At 47.7% G+C, this 18,746-nt stretch overlaps 1 protein-coding gene across 2 annotated transcripts in view; it reads left to right on the top strand.

Moving 5' to 3' along the window:
• The window catches only part of GLP2R (glucagon-like peptide 2 receptor), a 42,561-nt gene extending 24,642 nt beyond the window's left edge, over positions 1-17,919 (top strand). For both annotated transcript variants that reach the window (XM_010843013.1, XM_010843012.1), the window contains exons 10-13: positions 1,086-1,174; positions 9,313-9,451; positions 14,796-14,837; positions 15,826-17,919. In XM_010843013.1, coding sequence (XP_010841315.1) covers positions 1,086-1,174; positions 9,313-9,451; positions 14,796-14,837; positions 15,826-16,161 — 606 coding nt within the window. In that variant the 3' untranslated portion in view covers positions 16,162-17,919. The remainder of the gene's footprint in view (positions 1-1,085; positions 1,175-9,312; positions 9,452-14,795; positions 14,838-15,825) is intronic.
• Positions 17,920-18,746: the final 827 nt, after the last annotated feature.

Below are 18,746 nucleotides of genomic sequence, written 5' to 3'. Positions count from 1 at the left end.
ACCTGGATGGATGGAGGTTCTGTGGTCCACTAGGCTGGTGTTTCATTCCATGTCAGTGGTTGATGCCCATTTTCTCTTGTCTGGTCTCTGGAAGACGCAAAGAACAATGAATCAACACATTCATCACAAACCTTCATTTCCTACGAGACAGTCCTGGTTGAAATTAATTCCCTGAAATATGTGCCTTTCCCTGTTAGGCTTACTTTGTAAGAAAAATGCTCAAGTTCAACAAGCCACTAAGCCAAGGACACAGCGTTTTCTCTTTGTGATGAAAAACAGATATCCCATTAAAGGGGATAAATTACTTGGTTACACTTAGTTTGCCTTTAAGTGTTCTGTTACTAAATATTCCTTGGCTGGGAATTTCCCTTCTCCCTGTTGGCTTGCAGATTGGATACATAGCCTCTTGCCTGAAACCCTGCCCTCTTAGCTTTGAGTATCGATTTTCCCCAGGCCAATAAGACAAGTAATAACAGGTACATGTTGGATTCTTAAGCTTGTGTTTCAATCTGTGGTTTGAGACAAGGACATCAGTATTGTGTTGGCTCAATGTCTATAGAGACTTTATTCCGTTAACTATAACCTGACCACCATCTCTATGGGCTCTTTCTCCATTGCATAGAGGCATTTTAAAGTCTTTTCTATTTTACTTATTTTTATTTAAAAAAATTTTTGGCAATGCCTTGTGTCATGTGGGGGTCTTAGTTCCCCGACCAGGGATCGAACCTGTGTCCCATGCATTGCAAGGTGGATTCTTAACCACTGGACCACCAGGAAAGTCCCTCAATAATTTTAATTAAAAATAGTCATGTAAATGTCTGTTTGCCTTTCTCAGATGGCTATTGTGGTGGGTGTCCCAGAACCAGAAGGATAAGTGACTCTTTAGAATCCTCTCCAGGCTCTCAGTTGAGATGGCCTTTGGGAGAGAGGTGATTACCCTGACTGTTAACTACCTGACTGGCTGACTGCCAACCTGCCCCATTCCATTTCCATGGACAAGGATCTGATGGCAGGGTCCAGGGTGACCTTGATAGTCATAGCCACATAGAGTCCATCACTTATTTATATCTGCTTTTTTTTTCAAGGTCAATTTCTTCATCTTCCTGAAAATTCTCAAGCTTCTCATTTCTAAGCTCAAAGCTCATCAAATGTGCTTCAGAGATTATAAATACAGGTGAGTGGCCTGAGGTCAGTACCGAACAGTCAAAGTTTATTTTGACCCCTTCTGGCTATTCTGGCTAATGTCCCAGGAAGGGGGAAAATGGCATTCATATGTTTCTCTCCTGAGATGAGGGTGTCTGCAAGAGCCCCTCGGAAAAAAGTGTCAGGGTGTCATGTAAGGCTTTTGCTAAAGATCCAGGACCTTCTGGTCCCATGAAAATGAAGTCAGTGGTGAGTAATCAAGGGCACACACATTCCCAGGGGGAAACTGTGAAAAATGCTCCCAAGAGTGGGTGGTTTACAGGGATAGGAAAGAATCACATGAAGGGGAGTTGGACAGTTGCCTTATTTGAGGTAACAGAATAAAAGACGTAGTGTAACTCAGAAGCCCCTGGAGAAGGAAATGGCAACCCACCCCAGTATCTGTGCCTGGAGAATCCCATAGACAGAGAAGCCTGGTGGGCTATAGTCCATGGGGTCACAGAAGACTCAGTCATGACATAGCAGCTGAACAACAACAACTCAGAAGAGAGTATTTGGGTATTTTTAAGACCTTGAGTCGGAGAAGGCAATGGCACCCCACTCCAGTACTCTTGCCTGGAAAATCCCATGGACGGAGGAGCTTGGTGGGCTGCAGTCCATGGGGTCGCTAGGAGTCGGACACGACTGAGCGACTTCACTTTCACTTTTCACTTTCATGCATTGGAGAAGGAAATGGCAACCCACTCCAGTGTTCTTGCCTGGAGAATCCCGGGGACGGGGGAGCCTTGTGGGCTGCCATCTATGGGGTCGCACAGAGTCGGACACTACTGAAGCGACTTAGCAGCAGCAGCATCAAGACCTCGAGTAATGTGACCACAAACTTTTGGAGCCCAAAGAAGTACATTTTTAACACAGTCATGTTTTCTCTGGGACTTGCTTTTGCTGCATCCCTTGTTCTGCTTCCAAGGTGACTGCGTCCCGTCTCACAGTGTCAGATCATGGGTGATTACTTACTTCTGTGTTGCTGTCAATCAAATGCTGAATGAAAGCGAGACAAAGGTCCCCCTCCCCTCCTCTTTTCCCAGTTATTCTACTTTCTATAGCATGTGTGTGCTTCTCCGGGATGCAGTGTTTTAACCCAAAGTTTTGCTCAAAACTTAAGAGATGTCAGTCCACGTGGCAGAGCAGGGGCAGAGATATGCGTCAGAGTGGCTATATAGCTGGACTTCTCCCTCTAAGGCCAGAAGCCACCCTGAGCCAGGTGCGCGGGGAAGGTAGTTTTTCATTTTTCCGACAGACATTCAATGAGGGTCTATGATGTGCCATCCCTGTTCTTCAAGTGAAAGGAAAATAGGATGGGGACCCCATCTGTGAGGAGCACACGTTCCAACTCACCACGGATCGGGATGTGGGTGTAGAATGAATCAGGAGGGCCGATGCTGACCTTCATCCTGGACTGACCTTGGGCAAGTCTCTTGGCCTCCCCAGGTCTGCTTTCTGGTGTGTCACCTGGGAGAGTCACCCCAGACCCATCCTCAACTTGTGACGAGGGTTAAAGGAAAGAAAGAAAGTGAAGTCGCTCAGTCGTGTCCGACTCTTTGCGACCCCATGGACTGCAGCCCACCAGGCTCCTCCGTCCATGGGATTCTCCAGGCAAGAATACTGGAGTGGGATGAGGGTTAAAGGAGGTCCTAATTAAATGCAATGAATAGTATTTGCCTGGGGTTTCCAGACCCCAAGTCCTATCAGCCTAACCCCCTACCCTCGGGAGTTCCAGAAGCATAAACACATACAGTTCAGGACCAGGCAAATATATACAGTTGTTGGCTCAGATATTATGCAAACCCCCATTGCCCGGGGGTACTTGAGCTGGCTCGGACCACACAGAGCTATGTGTCTTTCTGGGCGTCTCTGGCCAAGCCTCCAAGTGGCTGACAGCCTCTCTGGCCCTTTTCCCAAGGCTAAGCCTCTCACCCGTCTCTGAGGGTGGAGATCCAAGGCCAAGAGCAGGGCTTCTCCCCTCTACCCTGGCTGGGTCCATTCACCGGGGAATCCTTTCACTAACCAGCCACCAGGGAAACCCAGTCACCATGAAAACCCATCAGAAGACAGCACTCCCAAGAGGCAGAAACAGGGGCAGACAAGTGTCAAGGCACCACCTTTCACACAGACAGAGTGTCTAAACCCTGCCAAAGCCCACCACGGACCACTGGGCCGTCCCTGAGCTGCAGACCCTCAGTGGCCCCTATGATAGCTTTCCATCCTGGCTGTGTTAAGCATCACCAGATAGCCGGCCCCAAAGCCCTGACTCATGAGCCCCTCCGCTGGATATTAGATTCAGTGTCGAGGGATGGAGCCCCATCACATGGACTTCTTTTGGTTGGGGGTTGTTTTGCTGGGTCTTTGTTGTGGTGTGCAGGCTTTTGCTAGTTGGGGGCTTCCTGGGCAGGGGGCTTCTCTTGTTGTGAGCACAGGTTCTAGATTGCAACCACTGGACCACCAGTGTTCCCTGCCCATGGACTTCTTGCAGGAGAGTTCCTAGAAGATTCTGATACACAGTCAGAATACATAGACCATGGGACCAGATACATGCAATTTTCTGGTTGGACCATGGAAAGTATGTTTCTAAGCAGCCTGACATCCTCTTTTCCAGGCTCTTCTCTAGAGTTATCCAAAACAATGGCTCTCAAACTTCTCTGATCTTTAAAAAAAAATTACTTATTTTTATCTATTTTCGTTGGGTCTTAGTTGTGGCACACGAATCTTTGTTACATCATATGGGATCTTCCATTGCAGCACGAGGACTCTCTGGTTGTGTCTTGTGGGCCCTAGAGCACGCAGGCTCCATAGTTGTGGTGCTTGAGCTTAGTTGCCCTGTGACATGCGGAGTCTTGGTTCCCTAACCAGGGATCGAACCCACAGCCCCTGCGTGGCAAGGCAGATTCTTAACCACTGGACTACAAGGGGAGTCCCCAGGGAAATGTCCCTTAGGCCACCTTATTTTACCACCTGGTCCAGGGAATCGTGCATTTGCCCATCTTTCTGTCTGAGCAGTGCTAACTCCCTCATTTCTAAGTTCTGGGAGGGCTGCTTCCCGTCACCCCAAGGGGTCATGAGCACACTCAGCTCATACTGCCCTCCCCCATGTTGGAAGGTCCTCCTCTTCCACGTCCCCCCTACTGGGGCCCCTGCAAGGATGAGGAGAAGAGGGTGATGAAGCCAATGCATTTTGTCCAAACTCTGGTAGGAACAGTCCGGCCTCCAACTCTCCCAGGTTTTCGAGAACTTTCAGAATGTAGTTCTCACGATTTGGACCCCCTCCAGGAGTATATTTTAGAAAAGTTTAAATTAGACACACTTGAGACTCGCCAAAGAGGCAAGTTGCTAGGACTCCAGAACCTTCTGTAATCCTATCCCTCATTCCCCGGCTTCCATCATTCAAGCAGTAAACTGTAACCAGCCCAGCTGCATGGTCTGGCAAAGGACAACTGAGGCAGACCTGGAGAGAGAGCAGTGTCCCTGGATTGTGGACAGACCCCAGCAGACCCTCAGCCTGGAGGGAGTTCTCTGTTTCTTGTGGTTCCCAGCATGGAGGTGACATGCTCTTCCTAGAAAAATGATCTTAACTTTTGGTGTGATGTGTGGGGCAGGATTCTTAATGAACTTATAAAGGAGAATCATGTCTTTTTTAAAATTTATTTTTATTTTATTTTTTAAAGTACATATCTTTAAAAAATATATTTATCTGTCTTTGGTTGTGATGGGTCTTCGTTGCTGTGCCTGCAGATTCTCTCTAGTTGTGGAGAGCGAGGATTACCCTCTAGTTACGGTGCTTGGGCTTCTCATTGCACTGGCTTCTCTTGTTGTGGAGCACGGGCTCCAGTAGTTGCTCCATCAGTTCAGATCAGTTCAGTCGCTCAGTCGTGTCCGACTCTTTGCGATCCCATGAATCGCAGCACGCCAGGCCTCCCTGTCCATCACCAACTCCCGGAGTTCACTCAGACTCACGTCCATCGAGTCAGTGATGCCATCCAGCCATCTCATCCTCTGTTGTCCCCTTCTCCTCCTGCCCCCAATCCCTCCCAGCATCAGAGTCTTTTCCAGTGAGTCAACTCTTCACATGAGGTGGCCAAAGTACTGGAGTTTCAGCCTTAGCATCCTTCCTTCCAAAGAAATCCCATAGTTCAGGCTCAGTAGTTGTGGAGCCCTTAGTTGCCCTGCCGCACGCGGCATCTTCCTGGACCGGCGATCAAACTGGTGTCCCTTGCACTGCAAGGCAAATTCTTAACCACAGGACCATCAGGGAAGCCCAGAACCATTTCTTAGTGAACTTATAAAGGACTTTCATAAAAATGTCACAAATGGAAGAAAAATTGATCCAAGTCACTGAGATTGTGAGCAACCTGAGGGAGAGATGGCTTCTTTAAAAATAGTGACAACTAAATGTTATTGATCATGCTTCACATATCGGGTATGGTTTAGTCTGAGGGTTGGCTCCATGTTATTTAGTCCTTAAAATGGCAATGTTAGGAATTATTATTATTAATAATATTTTTATTATTATTTTAACATTTAACATTTCATATGATAGTAGTAGTAGTATAATCCTCATTTTTACAGGGAGAGAGGTTAAATAATTTGCCCAGGGCCACATCGCTAGTAATTGGCAGTGCTGGGATTCAAACCCCGGCCCCAGGTACTGTCTTCGAGTCCCACTGCCTTTGGCCCCAGCTCCTCCTCCTCCTCTCTGTACTTACTCACAACAGTTGCTGCTGCTGCTAAGTCGCTTCAGTCGTGTCTGACTCTGTGCGACCCCATAGACGGCAGCCCACCAGGCTCCTCTGTCCCTGGGATTCTCCAAGTAAGAATACTGGAGTGGGTTGCCATTTCCTTCTCCAATACATGCATGCATGCTAAGTCACTTCAGTCATGTCCAACTCTGTGTGACTCCATGGACAGCAGCCCATCAGGCTCCTCTGTCCACAGAATTCTCCAGGCAAGAATCCTGGAGTGGGTTGCCATTTCATTCTCTAGTTGAAGAGCTAACTGACTGCAATAAATTAAACCATTAAAATAAACAAATGACTGTAGATGAAAAAGGGCATAAACACAGTTCATAAGAGGAGCTGCTATAGGTACTTATGGATTTTCATCCAAACAGAGATGTAAATAGTCTTTTGTCCAAAGAGAACTCAGAATCATATGAGGAATGGGAAATTCCTTTGGAATACGCACAGAGAGATAGCAGCTAGTAAAATGACCCAAAAAGTCATTAGAAGATGATCATTCCTTAACAATTCTTCCATGTTAAGTGTGGGGACCTTGGATTGGATTTTGGAATGTGAAAAGAACGTTATTGGAAAAGCTGGTGAAAATCTGGGTAAAGTCTGGAGGATAGTTATTGGCCACGTGCCAATACTGGTTTCTTAGTGCTGCCAAAGGTCCCATCATGGGTCTGTACAACTTAAACATTAGGGGAAGTGAAGGGTATGTGGGAATTCTCTGTGCGATCTTTGCTACTTTTCTGTAGATCGAAAAGTATTTCAAGATGAACAGTTTATTTAAAAAACATAATGTCATAGCATGGCCCTGAGAATAAGTCGATGATAAGACATGCATGAAAGTATGTGTTATTAAAATCCAAAATAGGGACTGCCATGGCAGTCCAGTGACTAAGACTCTGAGCTCCTCATGCAGGGAGATATGGGTTTGATCCCTGGTCTGGGAGCTAGATCCCATGTGCCACAACTAAGACTCAATACAGCTAAATAAATCTTTTTTTAAAAATAATCCATAAATACATACATACATATTTTAATATTTTTATACATAAATAAAGATTTTTTAAATAACTCAGAGTGAGGGTCAAAGATTCACACGCTTGCAAGGGCCAAACAGTCTTGGGTTGGAGAAACCGTGTTCCCTCTAAAGGCTGTAGATGACGATTGGCAACAAGGAATTGGGGCCCAGTCTGGCCAGATCTCCCTACTTTTCAAAAGAAGCTGAACACCTGGACCTCTTTGCTTGAAATCTCATTATTTAAGGGCGGCTCCAATAGCAAAGATCACTACCTAGCATAAGCAAAAGCTGTAAGCAGGTCAAATATAACCCATGGATACCAATTTGCCACCTCTGATTTAAGACACTCCTGGAAATTAGAGAAACAAACAAGCAAAACGTGAAACTCTTGACAGAGTTTCTGCTTGGGAACACCTTAATGTGGCTCAGCTAAGTGAGTGTGCACAGGTGGGTGTGGGAGCTCTACTAGGTGTGAGCTTGGCTCAGGAGGATCACCTAACTGGTGGCTGCATCTCAGATTCTCCACTCCTCGGTCCCGGGGCTCTGTCCTGGGACACTCAGCCCATGTGCTGGGGGTGGGGGGCGTCCCCCTCCTTGGTGACTCCTGCTCAACTCTTATTGGCTGTAGGTCCTTTTAGGGTACAAAGGTGAGGGTTTTAATTTCATTGATAACATTCAAATACAAGATTCATATAGATGCTTTCTCTTGGATAAAATTAAACCTCCCTGAAGATACTGCACATGGGGGCTGCTGACCCTCTCTGTTCCCACATCTTTTTTTTTTTTTGACTTCAAGATGCAGCACGTGGAATCTTAGTTCCCTGACCAGGGACTGAACCCCTGCAGCGGAAGTACAGAGTCTTAACCCCTGGACTGCCAGGGAAGTCCCTCCACATCTTTAACTCCATGGGGTTTTTATTCAGTGAGGAGAAATGAACCTTCTCCTAGTCTTTAAGACAAGTGACTTGGGCAAAAAAAAAAAAAATTCATTACATTTAAGCTCTTTTTTCCCCAGATGTGCATCAGACAGTAGCTTTGTTTATGCCCCAAATGTGAGTCACCTTTACTCATGTAGTTAGTTTGAAATTTAGAAGCTGCTCAACAGTGAAGAGAAGTTGTTTCCAAATGTGGCTGCTTGATATCCCATGGGGAGTCCTTTACACATCCTCATTCCCTGGACCCAACCTCCAGAGATTTTGATTCAGGGGGTTGACACAGGACCCAGGAAGCTGTATTGAGAGCCAACCTATATATATATGTATTTTTTTTTTTCAAAGCTTTGTAGGAATTCTGATAGCCCATTTGGGAACCACCGGTATGCGGTACGGAATGTCTGGGTCGCAGCTGTGCATTTGCACGTGGGTGGTACAAAGCAATGTTTGTCTTTTTTGTGTAGAGTGTATACAACAGCGGTGTCCACACGGTGCTTTTTATGAGAAGGATCAGTGTCTCATTTCCTGCTGCCCTCGCTGTCAGGTTGGGAACAGCATGGGGACAGATGATGAAATCCTGCTTTAGTGTGCAAGGCCTGAGTGTGAGGTCAGAAGCCCTGCTTCCAGGCTGGGAGATACCACTTAGTGGCTGTGTGACCCTGGGCAAGTCATTTTCTTTCCCTTCTCTGGCTCTGTAAGGCACTGACGTTGGAAGTCCTGGATAGAGAAAGAAGTAGAGGCACTTGCTGGCCAGGCAATAGGGAACTTGTGTAATGTCCCAGGGGGACACCCATGTACATGTAAATATATCCATCAAACAAAATGTTAAGATCTGTAGGTATATCATAATCTGTATGGGGGAATCCATTCATCCATCTAATTCATGTTTTCTGAGCATCTTCCATGAGTCAAGTGTGGGGATGCATCTGTGAACAAGACCATACTGGCTCTTAGGGCATTCCATGTATATGTACCCAAGGAGACAAACAGAAAAACCAACTATTTATCAATACAATTAGAGCTATACTAAAGGGCTTCCCTGGTAGCTCAGCTGGTAAAGAATCCCCCTGCAGTGCAGGAGACCCCAGTTCAATTCCTGGGTTGAGAAATTCCCCCTGGAGAAGGCATAGGCTACCCACTCTAGTATTCTTGGGCTTCCCTAGTGACTCAGATGGTAAAGAATCCGTCTACAATGTGAGAGATCTGGGTTCAATCCCTGGGTTGGGAAGACCCTCTGGAGGAGGGCATGGCAACCCCACTCCAGTATTCTTGCCTGGAGAATCCCTATGGACAGAGGAGCTTGGCGGGCTACAGTCCGTGGGGTCACAAAGAGTCAGACATGACTGAACGACTAAGCACAATCGGTACACAGAAAAGCAGAAAATGTTGCCTGTTTCCAGGGCGGCTTTCATGACACCTGTTCGGTTGTTACTTGCAGACTGGCCAAGTCCACACTGGTCCTCATCCCTTTATTGGGCGTTCATGACATTCTCTTCTCTTTCATCACTGATGATCAAGTTGAAGGATTTCCAAGACATATACGACTCTTCATTCAATTGACTCTGGGCTCCTTCCATGTAAGTAGATGTCTGAACAAGGACTTCTTGCCTTTGTAGAAAGCCTAATGCCTTTGATCCAAACAGACTCAGAATTTCAAGAGCCTGCAGGTGGAAAAAGAGTTCAAGTAATGGCAGGACTGATCAGCGAGGGCCTTTCAAATTAGGAGAGTGTGGAGAGGGACATGTTGCTTTAATCTTGCCAGCATGACTTGGTGACTACAAAAGGGAAAGTGGTTTGTTTCCTGCTCTGTAATAGTTGGTGTGACTCACAATCATTTTCTTTGCGAGTGTCAGCATGGAGTCTTTTATTAAGTGCCTATTTTTGCTGGGTTCTCCACAGAGTTTGTGCAAAATGAACAGTGAGTAGAGACCAGGAGGCTCTTGAACCTTGACAGTTATGTGGGAGCTGAATCTAGAAACAAGAGGCCAGCTGTGGTTGAGGTACCTAGGCATTTTGCTCATCCATTGCTTAAACTGTCATCCATTACTTAGTGGATTAAAATGACAGTCATGTTTATTATTTCTCATGATTCTGGGGGTCAGCAATCCAGGTAGGACATAGTAGGTCTGTTTCATCTTTCTTTCATGGGATTCATGGGCTTAACTTTCTAGATGACTTCCCCACTCATCTAGAGCCTAAGCTTTGCAGACTTGGATGGCTGAGACTGGCTGAAGTGATTTTCTGTGCTGTGCTCAGCCATGTCTGACCCTTTGCAACCCCATGGACTGTAGCCAACCAGGTTCCTCTGTCCAGGGGATTCTTCAGGCAAAAATACTGGAGTGGACTGCCATTTGCTTCTCCAGTAGATCTTCCTGACCCAGGGATCAAACCCACGTTTCTTGCATCTCCTGCATTGGCAGGTGAACTCTTTGCCACCAGAACTGGTTTTGTTTGGGTCAAAATAAATGTCATTGAAGCCTCACATTCTCACTGTGAGGGAGTGATTATTCTATCATTTTATAGTTGAAACATCTGTGGCTCAGAGGAACTTTTGCATATGCTAACAAGTAGCAGAGATGAGATTTGCATTCAGAGATTAAGCCTTGCTTGTAACCACTGTGCAGGAGGGCTTCTCAGGTGCTCTGTGAAGGTCAGAACCAAGGTCAGTTTCCTATAGCAGAGTCTCTTTTTTAGTATTTATTTATGTATTTGGCTGCACCTTGTCTTAGTTGAGGTATGCAGAATCTTCTGGTTGTGCCGTGTGAACTCTAGTTGCTGCATGTGGGACCTAGTCCCCTAACCAGGGATTGAACCTGGATTCCCTGCATTGGGAGCATGGAGTCTTAGCCACTGGACCACCAGGGAAGTCCCTATATCAGAGTCCTGAAGCCACTAGCAGACACTGTCAGGTACTGAGAGTCTGTGGGCAGAGTGAAGAAAATGCTCCTGACCACTGCACACTCACCAGAGGCCAGGGAGACAGAGCCTGAGGTACGGTAGGGATCACTGGACAATGGCTCTTTTTCCCTTCTGTTAGAGCTGAATTGCATGTAGTTTTGAACAGAGAGCACACACTGATAATTTTTTGCATTTTGAAACCATGTTTATTTCAATCTTTTTTGGGGATTGCAAAGGCTATATAGTTTAGTCATTTGGGTTTCCTATGTTGCTTGGTCTTAATCTTCTTTAAAAAATAATCCCAAACGAGAAATGACAACAACAAAACAAAAGCCCACAGCTGTTCTGTCAGAAGTATCTGGTGCCCTTTTTTCCTCAGAGAGCTTGATCCCCTCGATCAGCTGATCTCACGTACCCAAAGCCAGCTGAAGATCAGACACTCATGTGGGGTCTTGTGGGTCAGATTTCTGAGAAAGAATCCTAGCCTATCAAACTCTGGTGACTGGAAACATGTTTGGTCACCCGTTATTGTGTAACAAACCAGGCCCGATCATAGCTTGAAGCAGTAACTATGTTATTATCCTGAATGAGTCTGTGAGCTGGGCTGTCAGAGCGATCCTTTTGGTACATGTCATCTTTGAATGAGGCTGCAAACATCTGAAGGTTGGATTGGTCTGGAACATCCAAGACAGCTCATTCACACGCTGGACGTTGCCATGGGCTGTCGTCTGGGAGCTCTGCTGAGGATATGGATCAGAGAGCCTCCATCCTCCTCCACGTGGCTTCTTCATGTATCTTGTGCGCCTCGAAGCATGGCAGCTGGACTCCCAGAACATCCCCAGAGCAAGTGTTCTAATAGGGAGGGCCAGAATTCCCAGAATGTCACTTCCCACCACATTGTGCTCATAGGAGGAGTCACAAGGTCATCCCAGCCTCGAGGGAAGGGAAGATAAGATCCACCTCTTGATGTTCGAAGTCACATAAAGGGATGGAGAAAACATTGGGGCAGTCTCTGGAGACCAGCTACTGCACTGATCACTTCGTCCTGCAGCCCTGCTCCCCCGGAGCACTGCCAAGGAGGGTGAGGAATCAGATGGGCTCTCCAGAGAGAGACAGAAGCACACTGAGAGCCTCATGCCGGGGCAGAGGCTGCCCTCCTGAATAACCCTGTGCTTTCCCTCCAGGCCACCGGGCAGAGGTGGGAGCTCAGGTGAGCAGGTGCATTATCAGGGGGCTGTGTCTTAGTGGCTCCACCACAGGAATCAGCACTGGACCCAACTGTTTCCTTTTCTTACTGCTTCGGCATTCAGAAAACGAAGATCATGGCATCTGGTCCCATCTGCTGCTGCTGCTGCTAAGTCGCTTCAGTTGTATCCGACTCTGTGCGACCCCATAGATGGCAGCCCACCAGGCTCTGCCGTCCCTGGGATTCTCCAGGCAAGAACACTGGAGTGGGTTGCCATTGCCTTCTCCATTGTGTGAAAGTGAAAAGTGAAAGTGAAGTCACTCAGTCGCGTCCAACTTGTAGCAACCCCATGGACTGCAACCTACCAGGCTCCTCCATCCATGGGATTTTCTAGGCAAGAGTACTGGAGTGGCTTGCCATTGCCATCACTTCATGGCAAATATGGGGAAACAGCAGAAACAGTGACAGACTTTATATTTTTGGGCTCCAAAATCACTGCAGATGGTGATTGCAGCCATGAAATTAAAAGATACTTACTCCTTGGAAGGAAAATTATGACCAACCTAGACAGCATATTAAAAAGCAGAGACATTACTTTGTCAACAAAGGTCCGTCTAAGCAAGGCTATGGTTTTTCCAGTAGTCATGTATCGATGTTAGAGTTGGACTATAAAGAAAGCTGAGTGCTGAAGAATTGATGCTTTTGAACTGTGGTGTTGGAGAAGACTCTTGAGAGTCCCTTGGACTGCAAGGAGATCCAACCAGTCCATCCTAAAGGAGATCAGTCCTGGGTGTTCATTGGAAGCACTGATGTTGAAGCTGAAACTCCAATAATTTGGCCACCTGATGCGAAGAGCTGACTCATGTGAAAATACCCTGATGCTGGGAAGGATTGAGGGCAGGAGAAGGGGATGACAGAGGATGAGATGGTTGGATGGCATCACTGACTCAATGGACATGGGTTTGGGTGGACTCCGGGAGTTGGTGATGGACAGGGAGGCCTGGCGTGCTATGATTCATGGGGTCACAAAGAGTTGGACACGACTGAGCGCCTGAACTGAACTGCTTTGGTGGGTGGGGGGGCTTCGCTCTCCCAAGGTCTTATTGCTTAGAGGATTTCATCAGCCTCCCGATGCTCTCAAGGGATCTGTGGAGAGACTACCACGTGGTGGTGACATATGGAGTGAGAGCCATCTGCTCGGGGGGCCGAGCCCTTCACACCTGCTTCATCTAGAACAAAAATTAACCAGACTCCAGGATGTTCCTCCAACCATGACTCGGGAACGTGAAGTGAAAGACACGCTTGTGATGTGGAATCCTATTTTAGCCAACTGATTCATGAGAGTCCCAGCACTCTGTTCTAATATCCTAGACCCAGAGGCAAATAACACCTGCCCTGCCAACTGCACAGAGCAGCTCTGACCCCCAAGGAGACCGAGTGTGTGAGAATGGTAAACTGGTTGCACTGTGCCCCCTTTAGGAGCCCTAGAGCAGAGCCATTCTGGAGCCATGGAATAAAGAAAGGTGCCCGGGAGAAGGAAAATTCCCGGCCCCTGGGCAGAATCCAAACACGTGACTGATGTCGTGTCAGCCCTCGTGGCGATCTCTGGCTTCTCTGAGAACGAGCATAAAAATCTACCCCCCCCCCCAGAACAACATTTTATAATTCCTTTTCAAGTCTAGCTCTGTTCCCAGCACCAAACCTCCCACCCTAGCAACAGCAGATGAGAGAAATGTTATCAAGAGGGGTGGAAGAGTCAGCCTACACCATGACCTTCACTCTCTGTTTGGAAATGTGTCCTTTGCTTGTGAGTCCTGGCATTTTATGATGTTCTTCCCATAAACACTCAAGCCCTTGGGTCCTGCACACATATGGATCTCCAGTGATTCAGACACACAGTCTAAGTCCCAGAGACTCTCGTGTCTCAGGGAAAGCCATAGCAGTACCGCTGAAACCCATCTCTTGACAATCTCCAGCCTCAACTTTTCTCTATGTTGGCCTCATCCTCAGATGGAATCACTCTGCGTGGCTGGGAGAGATGCCCTTGAGTGTTTCCAGACTGACTTTGACTCTGAAGTTGGCCAATGTGGGGAAGAGATGAAGCCTTCTTTGTTAGTGAAAAGAATTGTGATTGAGCCTGCTAGGGTCACATGACCATTTGAGCAGCTTATGGTGGTGATAGCTTTCATAGAAGATGAGGACTGCATGATTGACAGCCCTGCCAGAGCCCAGGGAGTGGGGAAGGGTCAGGAAAGGATGCAAGTTAGGCAAAAAACAAAAATAGTTTAACTGCCCACTATGGACAAGTAGAAATGGGACATTTGCCTTTTTCAGTATTTGTATAATTGAATAAATGATGTTGGGCTTCCCCTCGTGACTCAGATGGTAAAGAAACTGCCTGCAATGCAGGAGACCTGGGATTGATCCCTGGGTCAGGAAGATCCCCTGGAGAAGGGAATGACAACCCACTCCAGTATTCTTGCCTAGAGACTCCCATGGACAGAAGAGCCTGGCAGGCTACAGTCCATGGTGTTGCAAAAAGTCAGACACGACTGAGCAACTAACACACACACGCACATCACTGACCTATGACCACCTAAGCCAATGCTTTGGCTGATATGGGTGGTGGGTGTCAAAGAAAGAAGAGACCCCACGGAAATCCGAGTTAACATCACCAGTACGTACTAACTAGACTAACTCTAGTTAGCACAAGCGAGTAGCTGCCTGCCTCTTGTAGAAGCTGCTGAGACTAGGGCTGGCCTGCGGACATTCCAAGTGACCCTCAGACACATCTTCTACTGAGTAGAGCTTCACACCACCTCTTCCTTTCATTCCAGGGGCTACTGGTGGCCTCGCAGTATTGCTTTGCTAATGGAGAGGTAAGTTTTCTGTGCTAACTTCTAGCTTCCTGCGAGGCTGGGGCTGGCATCCTGCTGCCCCCTGGAGGGTTCAGTTTATATGACAGTGCCATGGGGAGACATGCAGTGACCAGCATGTGTTGGGACAAATGGGCACCTCGGGTGTCCAGTGGAGAGAAGAGGCAGCTGAGGCTCTGGGGACAAGGTGTTGGGGTGAGTTTTCTTTACAGAACCCAACCATGGTCCCGCTGGAGCTATGCCAGGCAGGAGGATCAAAGTGTGATAGAGGGAACCAGCTGCAAGTCTAGAGTCCAGAAATTCGCATCAAGCCGTGAAGACTCACCCGCTTAGGAGCTGTGTGTTAGGTCACCATGGCTCTTGGAACCTCAGTCTGTAAATGGGAGTAGGAACAGTCCCTGCCCTGCAGTGTTACCCTGGGGCGCTGGTGGTAAAGGTTCTCTGCCTCGTAACAATGGTTACATTTATTATTGTTGCAGAGCCCCAGTCAGCCCTCTGCTCCTTTGGAAAGAGGCTTGAAAGGGGGAAGGGCCCAGGCTGGAGCAGTTTGCTCCTGACTTAGGAGCCAGTGGGATTTCTAGCTCCCTTTCATCCTCCCCTCTCCCCACCCCAGGTTTAAATATTGATCTCTGCCTCCTTCCACTAGAATGTAAGCTGCTTGAGAGCAAAACCTCGTCTGTCTTGCTCGCTGCTGCCTTTTCTATATCTTCACACAGGGACCCTTGATTCATCAGGCAGGCCTCAAATGCCGCCTTGACACAGTCCTTTTCTAGACACTGTTACCTCCTCCCGTGGTCCTGCTTAACAGCCTTGGGTGTTACTACCCTCTGCTCTGCTCAAATGTGTCTGTTTGCTTCTCTGTTCCTTTCCCCTAGTGAGAACGCAAGTTTCCGTAGGGTGGTCCTGAGTAGCCACTCAACACGCATTTGCTGAGTGGATGCAGGATTCAATGATTCCCGGGCAGTAACCTTGCTCTCTTCTCGCCTGGCAGGTGAAGGCTGAGCTGCGAAAACAGTGGGCCCGCTTCTTGCTAGCCCACCACTCAGGCTGCAGGGCCTGGGTGCTGGGGAAGAACTTCCGATTCCTGGGGAAATGTCCCAAGAAGCTCTCTGAGGGGACCAACTCCGGGTCGCTGCAGAAGGCGCGGCCCTGGCCTGGTGGTGGGCGGCTCCTGCACTTGACCAAGGAGGGCCTAGGGGTGGCAGGCACCCCGCCTCATCAAGGCCACGCAGCCTGGCCCCGTGGCAGCAGCCTGTCGGAGAGCAGCGAGGGCTACTTCACCCTGGTGCACACCATGGAGGAGATCTTCAAGGAGAGTGAGATCTAGGCAGGAGCCCACTGCACCAGTTCCCACGGACTCCTGAGCACTTGAAGGAGGCGGCGGCCAAGCTGGATGGTGCAGGGTGAGCATCATTCTGGTCCATCCAGCTCTCTCCAACACCATGACTCTTTCCAGGCTTTCCCTGCTCCGTAGACAGAGGCTGCATACCCTCACCACTTCTGCCTGCCCTTGTCATCCACATCACCCCAGCAGGTGTGTTTTCCAGAATGACCATTAGCCTCCCAGGCTGGCCCTAAATTCGCCTGAGGACTCAGAAAGATGTCTGCTCTGAAACAGAGGCCAGCGCTCACCAGGTATCCATCTGAAGTCGGGAGCAGGGTGTCCCAGGACCACCTGCCAAGTGTTTCACATGCAGAGTCTGACTCATTCACAGCAAAGATACTGAGAGCGCACCTGAGCACTTAGATGGCCGGTGATGGGACTTTTATAACAAGCAGCCCAGGCAATTCTGATGCAAGCCTACATTTTGAAAATCCAGGGCAGGATGTGCTGGAACTAGAAACCCCTCTGAGCTGGCCGCTGGTCCAGCGAGGCCTGTGGTATTCTGCATTCAGCGGTTAGGCTGTGACCTGCCTGCCCTCCTTCTCTGACAGTGCAGATCCCACTCCATGGAAGTTCTGTTTGACCCGAGACAAGCCCTTCCTTCCTTGGAGCGTTGGCCCCAGCTCCCAGGGCCCCTCTGAAAGTTGCCATTGGTTGTTTTCTCGCCTTTCTGGCTCTACAAGCCTTTCTGAGTTTGACTTCAAGTGTTACTTGACTCTGCTGTGTTTGGTTTGCCATCAATGGCTGTACCTGCTTCCCTGGGGGGTTTACCCACTGCTCCCCCTAAGTCCCCACTGATAAGAATTCTACTCCGCCTATGGAAATTGATGCTAAGAGCCAGAGGGTACCCAGTTGAATGAGAGGACTATGGGTGATCTGGACATGTCAAGGTGGTGCTGAGGAGGGCCAGGGCTAGGGAACCCAGTCTGCCGATGGGGAATGAGTTGTGCTACAGGCCCTGAGTGGAGGATGTTTCTGGAGGCAGAGGAGGGCCCAGGCTTAGGGACAAATTCAGTGACTGAAACTGTAAGGCGAGAGGCTGAGGGAAGGTCAAAGGAGGAATGCGCTATTGAAATAGGGTTTTGGTGTTCAGGAGTGTTGCTTTTATTTATATGTGAACTGTACATGAGTGGGTGGGTGGGATATATTGCTGTGGGGCCAAATCCTGCCTTATTTTAGGGGGACGGGAGGTATGATGTTTATCAAGTATGGTTGCCAGATTCAACAGTTAAAAATACACAATCCTCAATTAAATTTGAATTTTGGATCAGTGAATAATAGTATTGTCTAAGTATATCCCATGGGATATATTTTATGTGAAATTCAAGTCTAATTGTACATCTGGTACGTCACCTGGCAACTCCATTGTCAAGGACACTTGGCATCAGGACAGGGACCAGGGAGAGGCAAATGAGAAGCGCAGTTCAGGTACAACATTGAAGAGAGTACTAAAAATAAAAACAAAAACAAAACTCCACAACTGTCAAGTACTATTTTAATGTGATAACAAAGCAACGACGATTCTGTGAGCTACAGCCCATGACCATTCATAAAAATGATATTTTACTGGAACCAGGCCACGATGAGGGTGGAGTAAGCGGGACCATGAGATATAAACGCAGGGTCTGGTCCTGACTTTTAAAATTTTTGAGACACTTCCCCGGTGGTCCAGTGGTTAAGACTCCACGCTTCCACTGCAGGGCGTGTGGGTTCTATCCTGGTCAAAGAACTAAGACCGTACATGATGCAGAATGCAGCCAGAAAAAAATTTTGAATGTTTTGCTCATAATGGACATTTTAACATTAATTTTTATTTTAAAATGATTACATCAAAGTATTATCTTGATTACTGAGCTTTTGGTCACCCACCTTACATTTTGCACCTGAAGTGCCCATCTTCCCCTCCTCCCAGGCCTGGCTCTGCTCTGCACCAGGGGAAACTGAAGCATTGACCTTAGGCAAGTATAGAGCCAAGCAAAGGTTTCTTTTTTGTGTCCAGATTATCCACAATTCAATCATTAAGATATATGCCCTAGTTTTTTCATTCTGTAAAAGTCTCTTCTGTTTCTCACTGGCTTATTAGCACCTAGAAAGCTGGGCTGTGTGAATTCCTAGCTGGTTCCCAGCATAGCTGGTTGAGAACAGGTTCAGAACACATCCGTCAAAGGAAACAAAGATATGTCTTGGGAGCACTGGATGCTATTGAGAGTCAGTTATTCAGGGCCCGGCCATTTATAAAAGGGACTTTTAAAAAAGTGTTTGTAAATAAGTCCTCCCCACTCACTCCACAAATGGGGTGCCACACACAGACTGCTTGCTTTTGTTCTGCTAATGATTAAAATAAGTTTTTAAATTGGATTTGTGTTTTGTCTCTTCTTTTCCATTGGTTTCTCACTGGAGCTGAAGGTTTCCACCCCTGGAGAACCTGGTGCACTGCTCCTGGCCAGGAATGGGGAAAAGAGCTGCGGTAATAAGCCTGGGGATAATAAGCCTGGGGGGTCCACTGTCTCAGGGACCAAGAGGAGTGG

Source organism: Bison bison, unplaced genomic scaffold (assembly GCF_000754665.1).
Source record: "Bison bison bison isolate TAMUID 2011002044 unplaced genomic scaffold, Bison_UMD1.0 scf7180017864180, whole genome shotgun sequence".
Classification (NCBI taxonomy): domain Eukaryota; kingdom Metazoa; phylum Chordata; class Mammalia; order Artiodactyla; family Bovidae; genus Bison; species Bison bison.
This window is presented reverse-complemented; position numbering and strand designations above follow the sequence as displayed.